We start from the raw sequence: 17,914 nt of genomic DNA on the forward strand, positions 1-17,914 counted from the left end.
CGCCCAGGCCCAGAGTTCAAGCTCCACAAATGACAAAAAAAAAAAAAAAAAAGATTCAAAACTGCGTGCATATCAAGTACTGTAATTTCTTAAGTAATAAAATTTGGTATCCCTTGCAAATACTTCATTATAAAATGAAGAGTTTGGTATGTTGAACTTGTCTTCTTTTATTTTTTGGTGGTAGTAGGATTTGAACTCAGCACCTTGTGCTTGATAGGTAGGCACTCAACCACTTGAGCCACACCCTCAGCCTTCTTTGGAGGTGCACATCCACCCTTGGTGATCTCAGCTTTGTCCTGGGATCTATGGAAGTCTCCAGAGTCTCATATCCTCATGATGGAGTTCAGATATTACCCCCAACTATTGCTTCTTGCTGATGTTGCTATATGTGCCTGGGTTTCTATATTTTTTTTTCCCAGAGATACCTCCTTCTTATAACCCAAGTTAAAACTGCCAGCTTTCTACTTATTATTATAAATAGAACTTTTTTTTTTGGTACCAGTCCTCGAGCGTGAACTTAGGGCCTAAGCATTGTCCCTGAGCTTCTTTTGCTCAAGGCTAATGCTCTAACAGTTGAGCCACAGTGCCACTTCTGGCCTTTTAGTGGTTAATTGGAGATAAGAGTTTCACAGACTTTCCTGCTCAGGCTGGCTTTGAACTGCAGTCCTCAGATTTGAGTCTCCTGAGTAGCTAGGATACAGGCATCAGCTCCCAGTGCCTGGCTAGAACTTTTTTTCCCCCAACAGTCTAAAGCATTGATTCTCAATTTTTCTTTCTGTTTTTTCCACCCAAAGTACATGGTAGATTCTTTCATAATAAGCTCAATGTTGCATTTGACAGGCTAGTTTTAAAAGAGGTGATACTTAAAGAAACATTCCAGTGTGACATTGATGTCTTGCCTATGTCCATGCCATTTACATGAAACTTAAGACTAGAGTAGTACTTTAAGAACAGAAATGCCTTATACACAGCATGCACTAGTACATATCTTGGTGTAGAGGAGTTGTGATAATATGGAGTCTTGCTTCCTGGTTCTTGAAGGGTGGATGTGTGTGTGTGTGTGTGTGTGTGTGTGTGTGTGTGTGTGTGTGTGTGTGTGTGTGTGTCTGTCTGTCTGTCTGTCTGTCTGTCTGTCTGTGTCTGTGTGTCTGTGTGCCTGTGTGTGTGTGTTTGTGTACACATACCCATCCACTTGGATCATAAATAGCTATATAAGATTGCTCATCTACATAATGGAAGTTATCTGTCAGTGGAAGAATCTGTGTGCAACTTATGAATAAATTTCTTTCCAAAATATCCAAGCTCCATAGAAATACTGATTAACATCAACACCATGATAGAAAACATCTGTAATAAACAGGAAGTTCAGTGACTGGATGGTGAATTTCCACTGGTTGTATTAGTATGCTTCGGAGAAATTAAAGACTTATACTCTGTTATTACTATGCTGTGGCAGTTTGGTTCCACTCCATTTGTCCTTAGTATCAGACTTGGCTTATCTAGGATAACTGCTCTGTGGGAGAAGGTTATAAAATCTCATAACACTCAGGCCAGGGAGATGGCATGCTATAGAATGGACCTATTTATTGCCACACGAATGGCCTCTACCTAATGGATAAGAGAACAGGACTTTGATCTACAGGAAATTTCCAGACTCAATGTAGTGAGGAGTCTTTCATTTCTTCATTTTAATCATCTAGATGGGGAAGGCATTTAACCCTGGCAACATTTTTATTTGCCCAACAGCAGTAAAATTTAACTGCTACTTCCACTGTGTGTGTGTGTTCCCCTCTCTTTCTACATGTGTATATGTGTGTATACATACCTACATCATATATATATATGTGTGTTAGTGTGTATATATACATATATATATATATATATATATGTATATATATATATGATGCATCAGTATGTTCTCAGCAGCCTGTGTAACTGGTTTGTTTCATTGAATGTGTCTCTGCTGAGCATGGTCATATTGATGTTAATGGTTTCTTTTTTAATTTTGCAGTTGGTAATCAGTGGATAAATTACATTTCATTCTGTGGTCTTAGAACACATGCCCAGCTTGAGGGAAATCTAGTCACCGAGCTTATCTACGTCCACAGCAAGCTTCTTATCGCTGATGATAACACGGTCATTATTGGTAAGTCAGTCTATGGGTGTGGTCCTTGGCAGCAGTCATAACCCAAGCCATGCCTCCTCCTCCTTATTCTTCCATGCTTCTTTGCAGTTGAGAGAACTACAGGGGTATTATCCCTGAAGTGTTCCTGAAGCAGTCATTTTGTTGAACATCCTTTTGATTCTAATTTTAGGCAGAAAGCCTCAGTGATGCAGAGCAGTGAGATGAACCCTGTGCACATTAAGCTGTTCACACGCAGTGGCTTAGGATGACAGTCTTAACAATCTGCTTGATTTACTAATTCTTTATTACTCCTTTATTTTTATTTTTAATGTAAGTGGCTGGCTTTCTAAGTTGGAGGGAGGGTGTGAAAGTGGACAAGAAAATGTGTCATGAAAGAGTGGCCAGGTACTGGTGGCTACGCCTGTCATCCTAACTACTTGAGAGGCTGAGTATTGAAGGATCACAGCTAACTTGGGCAGAAAGGTCTTAACTTACTGCTGGGCACAGTGGTATGTGCAGTCCTTTTCAGCTACTTAGGAAGCTGAGATTGGGAGGATCACAGTCCCAGACCAGCCTGGGCAGAAATGTCAGTGAGACTTTGTCTTCATGGAGAGATTAGATTGGATGGGGTGGTACCCACCTGTGACTCCAGTGACAACAGGAAGCTGAGAATAGGTGGGTTGAGGTTCAGGACATACCTGGACAGGAAATAACCTGTAAAAAAAAACCAGGACTGGAGGCATGGTTCAACAGTGTCATATCAGCCTCAGTAAGAAAAAATATTCTAATGAATAACTTGTAGGAATTTTCAGGCGTTGGTATCACATCCACCTAGCCATTTTCATAGATCTGAAGTTATATAAACCAAAGTCAGAAGGATATTAAGATATTGCTGCCTGTAGCTACTGCATACACTTCCCTAATGTCTGTGTTTTGGGAGTCAGTAAGCAGGAGGCACCAGCCAGCTGAGTTGGTGTGGGGGAGAGATGAGGAGGAAGGGAGAAGGAAGGGTGCACACTGAATGAAGTGCTGTCCCCTGCAGTAAGGTCAGCAGTCTTTCTGGTCAAGGACATGCCTTGGCCTCTGGCCACTGGCTGAGTCAGGTACTGCTCATAAGTTCCACCCAGATTGCAGCCACTTGGTCAGCGAGGTGGCGGTGCAGCCTCACTCCCATTTTTTATACACTAAAGGCTTCATTGCACAAGTGGGAATTGTTTCTGCCTTTTAATGTTACGTTCATGAGCACAGGAAGGCCAGAATGTAACAGAGTATGAGTAAGTAGCCCCATTACTGACTTGAGGCGGGGGTAAGGGCATGTCACTGGCATGCGTGTTGTCCACCAGCAGGAATTCTGCTCGTCTGCTTTAAGTAATGTATAGTTTCTCAGCTACTGTCAGATAATCCCCCCTTCTTTAATGTCATGAAGTGTTTGGAAATTTTCTGGCAGTGAATATGCCTTTTCCATTTCCTCTGAGAAAAGAAAAGTCTCGTCTGTAATAATAGTAATGATGCTGTCTTAGCAGAAAATAATTACAAGCATAGTTCTAAAGCAGAAAATATAGAAATCATGGTATATGTGCATGTGGGCATACATACAAACATACATGCATATATATATACATACATACATATACACACCCCAGTTTGGAACTCAAGATGGCTTGCAGTCACTTGTTTTTCTTGCTCAGAGCTGATGCTCTACCACTTGAGTATGCCTCCAGCTCAGCTTCTGGCCAATTAATTAGAGATGGAGTCACTGAGACTTTTTTTTTCCCTGGCTGGCTTTGAACCGGATCCTCCATATCTCAGCCTCCTAAGTAGCTAGAATGATAGTGTGAACGCTGGTGCCCGGCATTGATCTATTGGCATTGATCTATTGCTCTTTAGAGCTTTATTTCTCCTTCTCTTCTCAATACACTAGGCTTCTTTCATTTCCCCTAAGCTATTCTGGCTTTGTTTTTCTTCAAAAGCCATCCTCAGAATATTTTCATATTAAAATTTGGCAGTTGCAGGCGGAAGAGAAAATGATTGATGTTTGTTGAATTGATAAACATAAACAGAGCCAAGTAAAATTCAGTCAGTCCCTCTTGAATTAAAAGGACAGATGTAAAAATATTTGCCCTTGAAAGGTCATTTTCACCTTGAGCCAGTCTTCCTTCACATAAAATGTAAATGTGAAGCTCTGCTTCTGAACAGGTCTGTTGAATTTTCTAATTATTTCCTTTTCTAGAAAGGTCTCCAAGCCCTTGAAGGCTGAAGTTTATTTAGGCTGGAAATAATTGATTGGTTTTGCACAGATTCTTTATCATGTCTGTTGAAACTAAGGAAAAGAATAGTGGAGCTGTGAAGGGAGAGGTCCTTCTTGCTGGTCCTCAGGGCTGACTTTCTTTCTTTAAAATTGTTTTTTATTATCTTTACCTAATTGGACAAAGGAGCTCCCTTCAATATTCTCAGCCTCCTTCAGCCCACCCTCCACTTGTTTTTTCCTAATCTTGTGGTATACAACGAATTCCTGACTGCATTCCCCCGCTTCATTGTCTCCTTCTCTCCCTTGGTCTCCCCCAAACCCTGTCCCTTATTTGTACACTTTTCCTAGTGTTGATTTTCTTGGGCTTTTTGACTTTCTTTTTTATTCTTTTTTTTTTTAATCTGTCATGAGGCTTGAACTCAGGGCCTGGGCACTGTCCCTGAGCACTTTTTGCTCAAGGCTAGTGCTCTACCACTCTGAGCCACAGCTCTACCCCTGCTTTTCTGGTGGATAATTGGAGATACAAGTCTCAGGGACTTTCCTGCCCAGGCTGGCTTTGAACCACGATCCTCAGATCTCAGCCTCCTGAGTAGTTAGGATCACAGGCATGAGCCACCAGTGCCAGGCTCTCTGTTATTCTTTTGTGAGAATATGGTGCCCGAAAGAATAGATTTTCCCCCAGGAAAATCCAATTTTTTTTTCTTTAAATCTCCATGGCAACTCAGAAGAGCAAACAGTTTTTGAGGATGCTCTGATCTAGGAGCTCTGTTTCTGGTCCCAGCACTGAGATCCATGGGTAGAGTTCTCAGAGAACAGTTGAGGCTGGGAAGGTCACCAGGGCCAGATGTGGATGGGAGGATGTTGCCCCGTGATGGAAAGGAACTCTCTCCTCAAATTCCCAGTCATCCACCTGGAAGCCCAGAAACTTCGTCTAAAGACTAGATGAATTCTGAAACCATGCAGAGGAGGCACGTAAGGCAGGCCAGGGGAGACTGATTTTGAGTGGGAAGACTGAACATGGAGGAGATGAGCTAGAAGTTTCTAGAAAGCAGTCAGAAGGTGGGAGCTCATGGAGAGGTCTTCCTCCAGGGGTATTTATGTCTCTTAACTGGGCCGTGACTTCCAAATCAGTCAGATGCATGGTCTCTGGGGGACTTTGCAGTGCTGCTGGCATTCTGTGGCCGGAGCAAGGAGGCTGTGGTGAGTCAGCCTTCAATCCAAGGGGTCGGTTCTCTGCGGGCTCACATGAGGCATCCTCCCCGGCTATGGCTTTACAAAAGCCAGTCACCTTCTAGACTCACACACCAGTGCTCATAGAGCCTATATATCTCATTTCACATCTGAGAAAGATGGCAAGCCTGAACATTCTCCAACAGCTGATTCAGTTGCTAGTGTTCTAGTGATTTTTCCCTCCTAGTTCCTGTTCAGTCTCAGCTCCTCCTCCTTCCTCCCTTCCTTCCTCCTGCCTCCCTTCTTGTCCTTCTGAAGTTTTTATTATCATCCATTAGTTGAAGAAGGGGGACAGTGGTTTAATTATGGCTTTTCCACACTTGCATGCAATGTATATATACCCCCTCAACCATTCCTCCAGTCAGTGAACGCCATCTCCCAAACCCACTTTTAAAACAATTTCAACAGGTTTTATTGCTCTGTTTTCATATACATATGTAAGTGAATGGCAATTCTCATTCACTCTCTTCCTCCTTCTTACTTTTTCCTTCTCCTTATGGTTACTTTTTGTCTTTTTATGTTCCTTCCGTCTTACTCCAGTGGCTTAGTCTCAAAAATATTTTACGGAAGCCAGGCCTAGTAGCTCACACCTGTAATCCCAGCTACAGTGGGAAGCAGAGATCTGGTGGACTCCAGGTCCATTGGGACAAAGAGAAAATAGTTGCTCAAGAACATTTGCCTTTTTAAGACAGTGTGAAAAAATATAAAGTTCCTAAAAAATCCACTTGTCATAAAATGTAAAGAATCAACAGCATAAAAGAAAAAAACTTGATTTGTTGAAGAACCCCTGCCATAATGATCATACTAAAATTTTTCTGAAGAACAAACAAAACAATTGGATCAATTGTTCTTTGGTACACTGTAAAGCTAGCAATTCCTTTTCTTTATTTGTCTATAAACAATCCTGATGGAAAAAAAATTTCATCAGGGTTCGTCAGACCTGGTGTCACACATCTGTAATTCCAGATGCTTAGGATGTGGAGAATGGAAAATCATGCTTTGAGACCAGCCTGGGCAAAAAGTTGAGATCCCCTACCCCCATCTCAATAAGCAAGCCAGGTGTGATGGCATGGGTCTGTGGCACCGTGGGCATGGTACCATCAACTCCATTGGTAGAGATGGTAAGGTTTTCCCGAGGTAGAAGAACCAGGCTCCAAGGCTGACCCATGTAGAACTGTAAGACCCTGCCTGAAAAATAACCCTACCAAAGAACTAGGCTCATGGCTCAAGTTGCAGAGCACCTGTCCAATGAGTGAAAAGCCCTAAATTCAAACCCTAGTACCTCTAAATAACAAAACCAAACTCTGTTTATAGTTAACTATTCAAAAGCTTTAAAAAGGTTAGCCAGGTGTTGATGATTCTCTCCAGTAATCCTAGCTAATCAAGAGGCTGAGATCTGAGGATCATACTTCAAAGCCAGCCTGGAGAGACAAATCTGAGAGATTCTTATCTCTAGTTAATTAGCAAAAAGCCAGAAGTGGAGCTGTGGCTCAAGTGGTAGAACACCAGCTTTAAGCAAAACAGCTAGGGCACAGCATTCAGGCCAAGTTCAAGACCCAGTATTGACACAAACTAGGAGATTAAATTAATTTGGGATTAATTTTTCTAACTAGAAAAATTATGATAGTATGTCCTCATTTTTTCCTCATAAGGAAACATTTATTGTCTAACAACCCAAATCTCTTTTACATGTAGCTCTGATTACCTGTGATTCTGAATAGCCCTGTTGCTCCTGAAGTCTGTGATCAATCTAGCTTTCTCCTCCTGGAATCTTAGCACACACCAAGGCCAGTTTTTATGTGTCTTCTAAATCGAACAAGACTATGTTCTAGTAGAAATGAAGTGTATCCTGTTGACTAAGTGAAAGGATTATTTCTAACACTCCTTAATCCATTGCAAAACCCCATAGGGAGATTCGGCCATGAATAAAACATGAGATCCACAGAGCTGAGGCCTGGGTTCTGAATACCCAGCCAAAGTGGGTAGTGCACTCAGACTGAACTAATGCAAGGCTCTCTCATTTTGACATTTATAATATGACAGCTAAAGTCTATGCAGCCTGAATCTTAGGTCTAAAGTTGTCCTGAAGTGCTTTAAGGTTGTAACACACTCCTTTATGACACAAGTAGAAAACTTAAATAGAAGTGTGTGAAATGGAGCCAGGTTCTGGTGGCTCATTCCTGTAATCATAGCTCCACAGGAGGCTGAGATCTGAGGATCATGGTTCAAAGCCAGCCTAAGCAGACAAATCCAAGGGACTCTTAAATTAATCAACAAAAAGGTAGAGATGGGCTTAGCTTGTCTATTTGTTCCCTCAGGGTTGCAAAATGACTGCAGAAGCTCCAAGAATCGTGTCCTCACTCAACCTTTCAAGTCAGTTACCCAAAGTTCAGATAACATCCATTTCTTCTAATCCCCTACAAACTTTATAAAAATAAACTTTCTCAGAAGCCCCTGGGAGACTTTCAGGATGCTAGAACCCTTCAAGTTCCAATCCTAAGCTAGTCACTGACCTAAATAATGCAATTATCTTGTCTGGTTTCGATTGATCAAGATTGGTCTCATGCCTAAGGCGATCTTCCCTAGAGAACCTGAACTAAGTTTGATTTTTTTTTTTTTTGTCATAAATTGTTGTGCCTGTCGGAGGCTTGAATTCATGGCCTCATACTCTCACATGCTTTTTCATTTAAAGCTGGTATTCTCCTACTTGAGCCACAGCCCCTCCTGGCTCTTTGGCAGTTAACTGGAGATAAGAGTCTCACAGACATTTTTGCCTCGACTGATTTTTGAATCACCATCCTCAGATTTCAGCCTCCTGAGGTAGTTAGTACTACAGGCATGAGCCACCAGGGCCAGCTACGGGAAGGGTTTTCTTGGTGCAGAATTGGGTGAGCATGGCAGGCGTCTGCTGTCTCCACAGGCTCCGCTAACATCAACGACCGCAGCATGCTGGGGAAGCGGGACAGTGAGATGGCGATCATGGTGCAGGACACAGAGACGATCCCTGCTGTGATGGATGGGAAAGAGTACCAGGCTGGCTGCTTCGCCCATGGGCTTCGCCTGCAATGCTTCAGGTCAGCCCTCCAGTGCTGAGTCTCTCTCCCAGGGCTGCCTCCTGCCCTGACAGCCAGATTGGACGCTGGGATAGCAGTCTTCCCCAGGGCAGGCCGTGTGCCCAGTGCAAAATCACTCCACACGTGTGTGCACATCGCCGTTTTATTTTCATAGCCCTTTAGTTTTATGTACAATCAGGCAAACCAGCATTTAAAATACATGAATTGATTTAAGACCAGGCCAAAGCATATGAACACATTTAAGCGTTTAAAAGTCAGCTTATTTTTAAAAGTTGAACGAATTCAGTGGCACAGGATGCAACCAGAATTACTAAAAGTTCATCAGTGTCTACTGGTGACAGATATAAATGTGGAAACCTGTACGTTTGCAGGTTTTGTTTGAGTTATTATGATAATGATCATTATTAGTAGTATAAGTACCAGATCTGGAACCCAGAGCCTCACACCTGCTCAACTTTCTTTGCTCATGCCTGGCACTCTACCACTTGAGCTATGAAATGCCTCCAGTTTGGCCTTTTGCCGGTTAATTGGAGACGGAGTCTTACAGATTCTTCTACCCAGGCCAGGCTGGCTTTGAACCATGATCTGAATTTGACAGTTTGCTTGGCATGCTTACCTACGTGGCAATAAAATAGTCCATCCTCTGGCCACCTCTGGCCTTGCTGGGTGCCCTTACCTGAAGCAGGCCTCTCCTGCTCATAGTAGTTCCTCAGTAAAGCCTGTGGTTTCTGCAGATTTCCCTCTCCAGCCTCTCCTTCTCCCCTCCGCTCCCAATCCATGTCCCCACCCGAGCGAGCTTGATGTGGTGGATGCATCATGGAGGTCTTAGCAGGCTGAGAACTGACTTCCGGCTCTTCTCCCCACTCCTGGCTAATGGCAGCAGCATCCCTCCAGCTGCTCAGGACCTAGCTCTGTCAGTCACCTGGGCTGCCACTTCTTCTCCTCTCCTGAGCCCTCTCCAGATGTAAAAGCTGGCTCTGTCTTTGTTCCTCCCACCACCAGGCCACAGCCACCCTTGGCCTCACCACAGTGACTGCTGTGTCTCCTGTGTCAGCCCTCCTTCACCCCCCTCCCCCAGTCTGTGCTCCATCCAGCAGCCATATTTGCACATGTGAGTTTGTAGCTTCTTCTGATTCTGTTCTCCCAGGACTCCTGTGACTGAGTGCCTGACTTACTGTCACCACTAGAAACAATACTGGCAGCAACTTCTTTGACACTCAGTCTGGAGGTTCCTTCTATTTCAGGGTTGTCCTGGGCTACCTTTCTGACCCAAGTGAGGACATCCAGGACCCAGTGAGTGACAAATTCTTCAAGGATGTGTGGGTCTCAACAGCAGCTCGAAATGCTACAGTGTATGATAAGGTGAGCTTTGCCTATTTCTCCTTTCTCCTTTTTAAAAATTAAATCTCCCCATGCACAAGAGAAAATCATATTGTTATTTCTGCATTTCATTTCTGCAGAATGTTTTTGTTTTGTTTTGCCACTACTGGAGCTTGAACTCAGGGCATAAGCTTTTTCATTCAAAGCCGGTGCCTTACCACTTGAGTCACATCTCTTCTTACAGCTTTTTGTTGTTAATTTAGATATAAGAGTCTCACAGACTTTTCTTCCTGGGCTGGCTTTGAACTATGATCTTCAGATCTCAACCTTGTGAGTAGTTAGGATTATAGACATGGACTTTCAATGCCCACCCTGAATATTTCTAATGAGTATAAAAGATATAAGCCAGGCACTCGTGGCTCAGATCTGCAATCCTAGCTCAGGAGGCTGAGATCTGAGGATTGTGGTTTAAAGCCAGCCCAGACAAGAAAGTCCCCATAAAACTCTTATCTCCAATTAAGCACAAAAAATCTGGAAGTTGAGGTGTGGTTCAAGTGGTAGAGTATTAGCCTTGAGCAAAAATGCTCAGGGACAGCACCCAGGCCCTGAGTTCAAGCCCTAGGACCAACACAAAACAACAAAAGTACTAGCATATATCCAGGTTGTAAAGATATGTCTTTCCAGACATAAAAAAGCAAAGATCCAGTGGTCCTCACTTGATTGACCTTGTATGGAAAATGAACCATACACATGTGGGTAGGGACCGGGGATGGGAGGGGTGGGGCGAACAGAGCGAAGGAGCTGCTGACATTGTCCCAAAAAGAAATGGACTCATTTCCTGACTTTATGCCACTGTAACCCTACCATACATCACCTTTATAACCACAAGAAAAAATAAAAATTAGAAAAGCAAAGATCAAAAAGAATCATGGGTTATAAAGTAGAAGAGACTTTAGTGGCACCCTGTCCCGTCATCTGAGTCAGGAATCTCATCAAGATCATCATGTTTAACAATGAAGAGAAGAGAGCTACTCTGATCCAAATATGTCAGAACTGAGTTTGAATTTGGTCACCCACTGGCTGGTGGTACAACTCTACACAGTGTCAAGCCTTCCTTTTCTCTCTGCAGATTGGGGGATATTCATCAGAGTAGTGATGATAAAATAAGCTAATAAATATATTTGGCACATAAACACATTCTAAATAATATCCTTTTTTTGGTGAAGTTTTTAAATATCCTCGGTTGGACATCCCTAATTTTAGAAAAGTTGTTTAAGCCCAGCTTCATTTAATTCATAGCAGATACATTGCCTGGTAAGTTGTAGCCATTGGTTACGATATGACGGGAACTTGTCACCTAATGAAGTAGCCAGTATCCCATGATAGAAAATCATCAAGCTGAGATTCTGCTACTGAACAACGGCAACACCTAGATTAGGTCGGCTGCCTCAATGTTCTCGAAGAATGAGGCTACTAGCACTGAAGAAGTAAAATGTCACAGACTTACTGACGAAAAATACAAGCAGAGCTCCCACTGGACAGCAAGGGTGCCTCCCTCAAGCAAAGGTGTTACCTGGGGTGTGTTCTGCAGAGGTTCCTAAGTGTCTCAGGGTGAGAGCTATGTGACTATCAAGACATTGGAAAACCACTAGGCCATAGCAGTCCCCAGGCCCAATCAGAGGCTCCACCCAGCCTGCATGAGCTCTCCATGAGCCCCTCTGATTGGTTGCCTGTTCTGGAGCACACTTCTGTGTGCCCTTTGTTCATGTGCAAGTCTTCCAGATGCAATAGGCCTTGACATAATGCCCAAGGCCCCCGTACACGACAGTAGAAGGCCATGATAATGTGATATCTAAGGGTCTGCACACAGGACCGCTCAAGGCCATGGTGAGGCATACTGACCCTCTAGGGGAGGAGGCCTTTGCCCTGATTGCCCCGCCAGGCTCTTTTTCTCCTCTCAATTTGTTGACTATTTACAACAAGTTGAGTAGACTCTGTTCTTCCCTATGACTTGAATTCCAGAGCAAGATTTCATCTTTCTTAATCACACATGACAACTCTGTCCATTGCTTTATTTCATGTTAAGGACTCAGGCTATGATCAACTAGATTGTGTACATAGAATCTTCTAAAATATTTTACAAATGCCTTGTGTTAGTCTTCTTTGAGCTATATTTGAGGGAAACTATTATGTAAAAGACATTTGGGACTAAAGAATAATTCTGAACCTAAGATATAACTTAAGTGACATTGTGGAATTAAGTTTCTTAGGTCTGAAGATAGTATCATAAACATACATGTCCTTATTTTTAAACCATCCATGTTGAATATACAGCAGTGAATTGTTCTGATGTCTGAGATTTGTTTTCAGTCAGCATTGTGTTACATGTTGATAATTGTTGACATTATCTGGGATGTACATCCAATGAGATCTTGGGATAATTGATATTCCCCAGATTCACCTCAGCATGGAGTAACAACAGTGAAATCCCTTATCAGTAGCTTGATTTTATTATGTGGTAGATTAGATAGAAGAATCCACAGGTTTGGGGAATGGGGGAAAAAATCCCTAGCTGTTGCTTTGTGGGTAGATAAGAACAGTAAGGCTAAAGGCTGACCTTCCTCATGATCTCAGTGTGGTTCATAAGGCCCAGCTTTGGTTTACCAGCATGAAGCTTTTGCTTTCAAACCCATCACTCACTTTCCAGTTTGTGTTCCCACCAGGTGTTCCGGTGCCTTCCTAATGACGAAGTACACAATCTAATGCAGCTTCGGGACTTCATAAGCAAGCCTATCCTAGCCAGGGAAGATCCCCTTCGAGCTGAGGAAGAACTGAAGAAGATCCGCGGATTCTTGGTCCAATTCCCCCTTTATTTCTTGTCTGAAGAAAACCTCCTGCCTCCTGTTGGAACTAAGGAGGCCATAGTGCCCATGGAGGTGTGGACCTAAGACATAAGCATGTTTGCTGTTCATGGACTTCTGCTCTGAAGACTGCATTACCCACAGTACACGCAGAGGCTTCATGGGACCACACAGCCAGAGCTAGACCTGTTGCACTCCTGGATCCTTAGGAATGGCCGAGGAAGACTCAGTCATACACATGCGAGGCCAGAATTCATTAGTATGGAGTTTCCCACTCCAATTCCTATCCCAATGAAAAGGACTTTATTCTTATTAGTAGTATAGAATCAACGATTTAAACCACAGGAGCAAATTCCATGATATATACCAAAATCCTTCTCCTTTGCTAGCCAGGATCTAGCAGTTACTGGGGTCCAGGTTCCCTGCATCTCATTCTTCGCTGCCCCTCGTGTGTACAGCCACCCTCTACTGGATCCGACTCGTCTCCTAGTCCACACTCACAGTGCTTGGGCTGTCATTGTGTGCAACAAGCTGTAGGGTTTTTTCAAGATTCCTTAAGGTTATAATGGAGCAGCCTTGTCCAGCTGGTTCTTACGCAGGAGTGTCCACACCCAACCAATGACTTGGTCAGTGTTCCTTTTCACATAGTACAGGAACACAGGAACAGGGCAGACTACACAGAAGGCCAGGTTAGGCCCTGGTGATAATGTGGATAGCCATCCGGATACCACAGAATGACAGGAAGGAGCATACCTCCCGTACAGCCAGATTTCACTCTGCTGCCAAAGCCACTGCCAAGATCGGTGCTTATGACTAAGCACACTTGATGAGATTGGAAACCCTCGGGTAGGATATGGGTGTATTGTAGTAACCAGATAAATCTCAGCAGGAGCCTTCAAAACTGCCTAGGTGTCCATGAGAGTCTGAGCGAGATAAGAAAGCTCCTTAGCATCTCCCAGATTCCCCTGCAGTCTTAGCTCCTGGCTTGATTGAAATTTGAATTTCTTCATTTCAGACTCAAAGCAGTGAATGCATCTTGTCTTTGAAGAAAAGCTATACTTAATGACTTCCAGCATGAGTCCATTTGACAGCCTTCTCCTGACATTTCCCCTTTAAAACAAAGTCACTGATTAGAACCTAGGTTCTCCTTTGCTTGCATGGTAAAATAGGCCCCAACATTCCACCAGGGCAGCTGAAGAAATTGTGCACATGGTTCATCCCATTGTCCTAGTCTATGAACCATTCTGGAAAGCCATTTCCTCTGTCCAGATGTGCAGGTACCTTTGATAGACCAAAGGTCTGAGTTTACTAAGCAGACTTCTGACCACATGAAGAGCTCAGGGGGTGCCCCAGAGGCTTGAGACTGGTACACATGGTGCTGGTGTGGTGATGGTGCACAGAGAGAGATTGCCAGGACAGGATCTCCCTTAGGCTCTTCTTCAGTGCATTCTCCCAGTCCCTGTTTTCATGAGCTGATATTCCAGTTGAAAAGATGTGCCAGTCTTCAATGCCAGTGGTATCGGTTAGTAGAAGAGACAGTGTCAGACCCCAAGAAAGGGCTTTACAACCAGCGGACCAGGTATAAATAGGGTGAGATTTTGTGACCAATGGTAAGAGAAGCATACTTCTATGGCTATTGTAAATAAGACATTTTTACATTGAAAGAGGGTGAGATTGCATATGAAGTACTAAATATATATTTAAGGAATTCTGTGTGTGCGTATGCTTGCCCATGCCTGTGCCCATGCCTGTGTCTATACTAGGGCTTGACCTCAGGGCTTGGACTACTCCTGAGCTCTTTTGCCCAAGACTAGCACTCATCACTTAAGCCACGGCTCCACTTCCAGCTTTTTTACAGTTAATGGGAGAGAAAAGTCTCACAGATTCTTTCTGCCTGAGCTGGCTTCAAACTGCAATCCTCAGATCTCAGCCTCCTGAATAGCTAGGATTACAGTCACGAGTCACCAAGGCCCAACTGAATTTTTAAAACAATTTGTTTCCAAATATTTTCAGCCAATATGACTCTCCTGCATATAATCCTAGCTACTCAAGAGGCTGAGATCCAGAGGACCAACGTTCGGAATCAGTCCATGCAGCCAAGTGCTCAAAATTCCATCTGCAAAATAATCAGCAAAAAGCAGGACTGGAGACAAATCTCCAGTGGTAGAGTGCCAGCCTTGAAGCAAACCAAGCAGTCACAAGACCTTGAGTTCAAATTTTTTTAAAATCCGTACCACCAAGCTAAAACACAAAATTAAACCTTAGAAGTTAAAAAATACTGGCTTTTAGTTTTATATAAGATGTACTTACCAAACCATGAAAAATAAAAGGTCCTTAAAGGACCATTAGACACAACTCAAACCAGTCCCACTCCATGTACAGAAGAGGCAAGTGGGGTTCAGGCTAGGGGAAGGACGGCTCAAAGCCCCTCGTGTCTTCATAGTGTAGCTGGGACCTGCAAATGTGTGGCAGCCCATGTCTTCCCTTCCTCATTGCCCACAAGTGAAACTGATTTAAACCGTTGTGAGCCCTGAGGCATTATGGGATTGTGTGTTTGTCCATCTCCACCTACTAGAATAGAAGCCCCATAGGGCAGGGACTTCACCGTGCAGTGTTTTCCATTGATGATCAGCCTGGATCAGACATCAGCACGTAGGAGATGTCAGTCCAAGTTCATGGAAGGAAAAACGAGATAAAGGAGAGCACTAATGAACCAAAAAGCTTTCAGAATATCAGACAAGAATTCCTCCTGCTGGGTTCTGGGTCAAGTCTCTGTTCTGTCTTCTCAAAGCAAGGCATGGAACTGTAGAACAGCACTGGATGTGCCAAGATGTGTTAGTGGTACAATGGCTTTCTATAGTAACAAGGGCCACGAAGATTTCATGAAAGACCATCTACCCACGATTCTTTCACACCATTATTCTCCACTAGAGCTTCATTTATCTTGACCTCACAATGCCTGATAAGAAATTACCTGTGTACATTATTTAAAGCCTTGAAAAACAATGATGAATCTGTTCTTCCAAATTGCCTATCATCTTTGGAAATACCTATAAATGGTGTACCTCATATCCTGCTGATTTCTGTCATTCTTTTTGATTTCAAGAGAGGAAAAAAGTCTTGTTCTTATAAGAAATGAAGGAGAGATAATGTTGAGACTATTCAGAGTGGCCAAGCTCAGCCATTTAGCTGTTTAATGCCACTCTTCACATAGCTATGAAGTGTGAAGTGCTTGGCTGTGGTGGTGGTGGTGGTGGTGGTGTGTGTGTATGTGTGTGTGTGTATGAGAGACAGAGTATATGTGTGTGTACTGGAGCTTCAACTCTTGCTTTGCTTTTTCTGCCCCACCTTTTGAGCCACACCTCCAGTTTGGCTTTTTGGTGGTTAACTGGAAATAAATCTTTCAAGAACTTTCCAGTTTGGGCTGGCTTTGAATGTTGATGCTCAGCTCTCAGCTTCCTGAGTAGCTAGGATTATAAGCATGAGCCACTAGTGCCCAGCTGCTGGCATGTTCTTCATTCTGAATACAATGTGACACAGAAGAGTCCATGTGGTGTATCATGAGCCAAACAGTATTTTTTTTTCAGTTATGGGACTTGAACTTTAGGGCCTGGGGCCTATCCCTGAGCCCCTTTGTGCTCACAGTTAGTGCTCTACCGCTTGAGCCACAGTGTTACTTTCATTTTTGAGTGGTTAATTGGAGATGAGAGTCTCATGGGGACTTTTCTGCCCAAGCTGGCTTTGAACCATGATCCTCAAATCTCAGCCTCAGCTAGGATTTTAGGTGTAAGCCACCAGTGCCTGACTACAAGTTATATTTTACACCACTTACTTTTATACCATTATTCTATTTTTATACTATCTGTACTTTTTAACTTAAACATTGCATAAATGTAAATTTTATTTCTTTTTTTTTTTTTAGATGTGAGACGAACTTGAACTCAGTACCTGACGCTTTGCACATTGGCTAGCGTGCTACCAACTGAGCCATGCCTCCAATCCCTACAATAATTATTTTGAAGTTTAAGTTTTAAAGTGAGATTGGAGAATAGTCCAATCAAATCCTAATTTTAAATTACCTTGTCCTGGAGGACATGTGTTTTCTCCCACATGAGACACAAAATACAAGCTTCCATGTAAACACACACAGGATCATGTGCTTATACACATGAGCACTCTGACTAGAGGACAGCATCCACAGGAGTGAACCTCCATGGAGCAAACCTTTAGAACAGTTAACATGCAGTTTAACAAAATGAATAAGGGGAAGCTGAAACAAGATCGTAAGGGGGTAGCTTAGTGGCAGGATAGAGTTGGATGAATGAAAACGAGAACAAGACAAATACAGCCACAATATGCAGTGTGCGCATGTGAAGGAAGTGGCAATGAGTGGGAAATGTGAAATGAGTCTGGAGGAGGGAACGGGTGGGGAGGATGGTGGGAGTGGGGACTCTGAACAGGAAGCACTGGGCACTAAGAAGGACCCATCTGTTTTGATGGGGATTGTATGAAGGGTTAGGTCACTTTTGTCAGTATGGCCATTTCCACACTGTTAATTCTACCCATCCATGAATCTAGGAGTTCTTTCCATTTCCTGATGCCATCTTCCATTTCTTTCTCCGGATTTTTAGTGTTCACTCTAAAGGTCTTTTGCTTCCTTTGTTAGGTTTATTCCCAGTTTTTGGAGGCTATTGAAATGGAATTGTTTTCCTGATTCCCCTTTCTGCTTGTAAATTGTTGGTATACAGAAAGGCTACTGATTTTTGTGGGTTACTTGTGTGTCTTACTACTTTGCTCTACAAGTTTGGGGATAAAGTCATTCAGGTCCTTTAGGTATAATATGTCATTTGACTTCTTCTTTCCCTATGTGAATCTCTTTTATGTCTTTTCCTTGCCTTATTTCTCCAGCTAGGAATTCCAGAGTTATATTGAAAAGGAGTGGAGAGCATAGACGTCCTTGCCTTTTCCTGATTTTAGGGGAAATGATTTTAGGTTTCCATTGTTTAGTATGATGTTGGCTGTTGGTCTGTCATGTATAGCCTTTATTAATTTGAGG

The 17,914-nt window shown here is 43.1% G+C and overlaps 1 protein-coding gene across 3 annotated transcripts in view; it reads left to right on the forward strand.

The window, feature by feature from the left end:
• The window catches only part of Pld1 (phospholipase D1), a 152,365-nt gene extending 136,436 nt beyond the window's left edge, over positions 1-15,929 (forward strand). For all 3 annotated transcript variants that reach the window (XM_069991897.1, XM_069991896.1, XM_069991898.1), the window contains 4 exons: positions 2,012-2,146; positions 8,524-8,677; positions 9,922-10,039; positions 12,721-15,929. In XM_069991897.1, coding sequence (XP_069847998.1) covers positions 2,012-2,146; positions 8,524-8,677; positions 9,922-10,039; positions 12,721-12,945 — 632 coding nt within the window. In that variant the 3' untranslated portion in view covers positions 12,946-15,929. The remainder of the gene's footprint in view (positions 1-2,011; positions 2,147-8,523; positions 8,678-9,921; positions 10,040-12,720) is intronic.
• Positions 15,930-17,914: the final 1,985 nt, after the last annotated feature.

Source organism: Dipodomys merriami, unplaced genomic scaffold (genome assembly GCF_024711535.1).
Source record: "Dipodomys merriami isolate MVZ:Mamm:240054 unplaced genomic scaffold, mDipMer1.0.p SCAF_40, whole genome shotgun sequence".
In the NCBI taxonomy this organism is placed as follows: Eukaryota; Metazoa; Chordata; class Mammalia; order Rodentia; family Heteromyidae; genus Dipodomys; species Dipodomys merriami.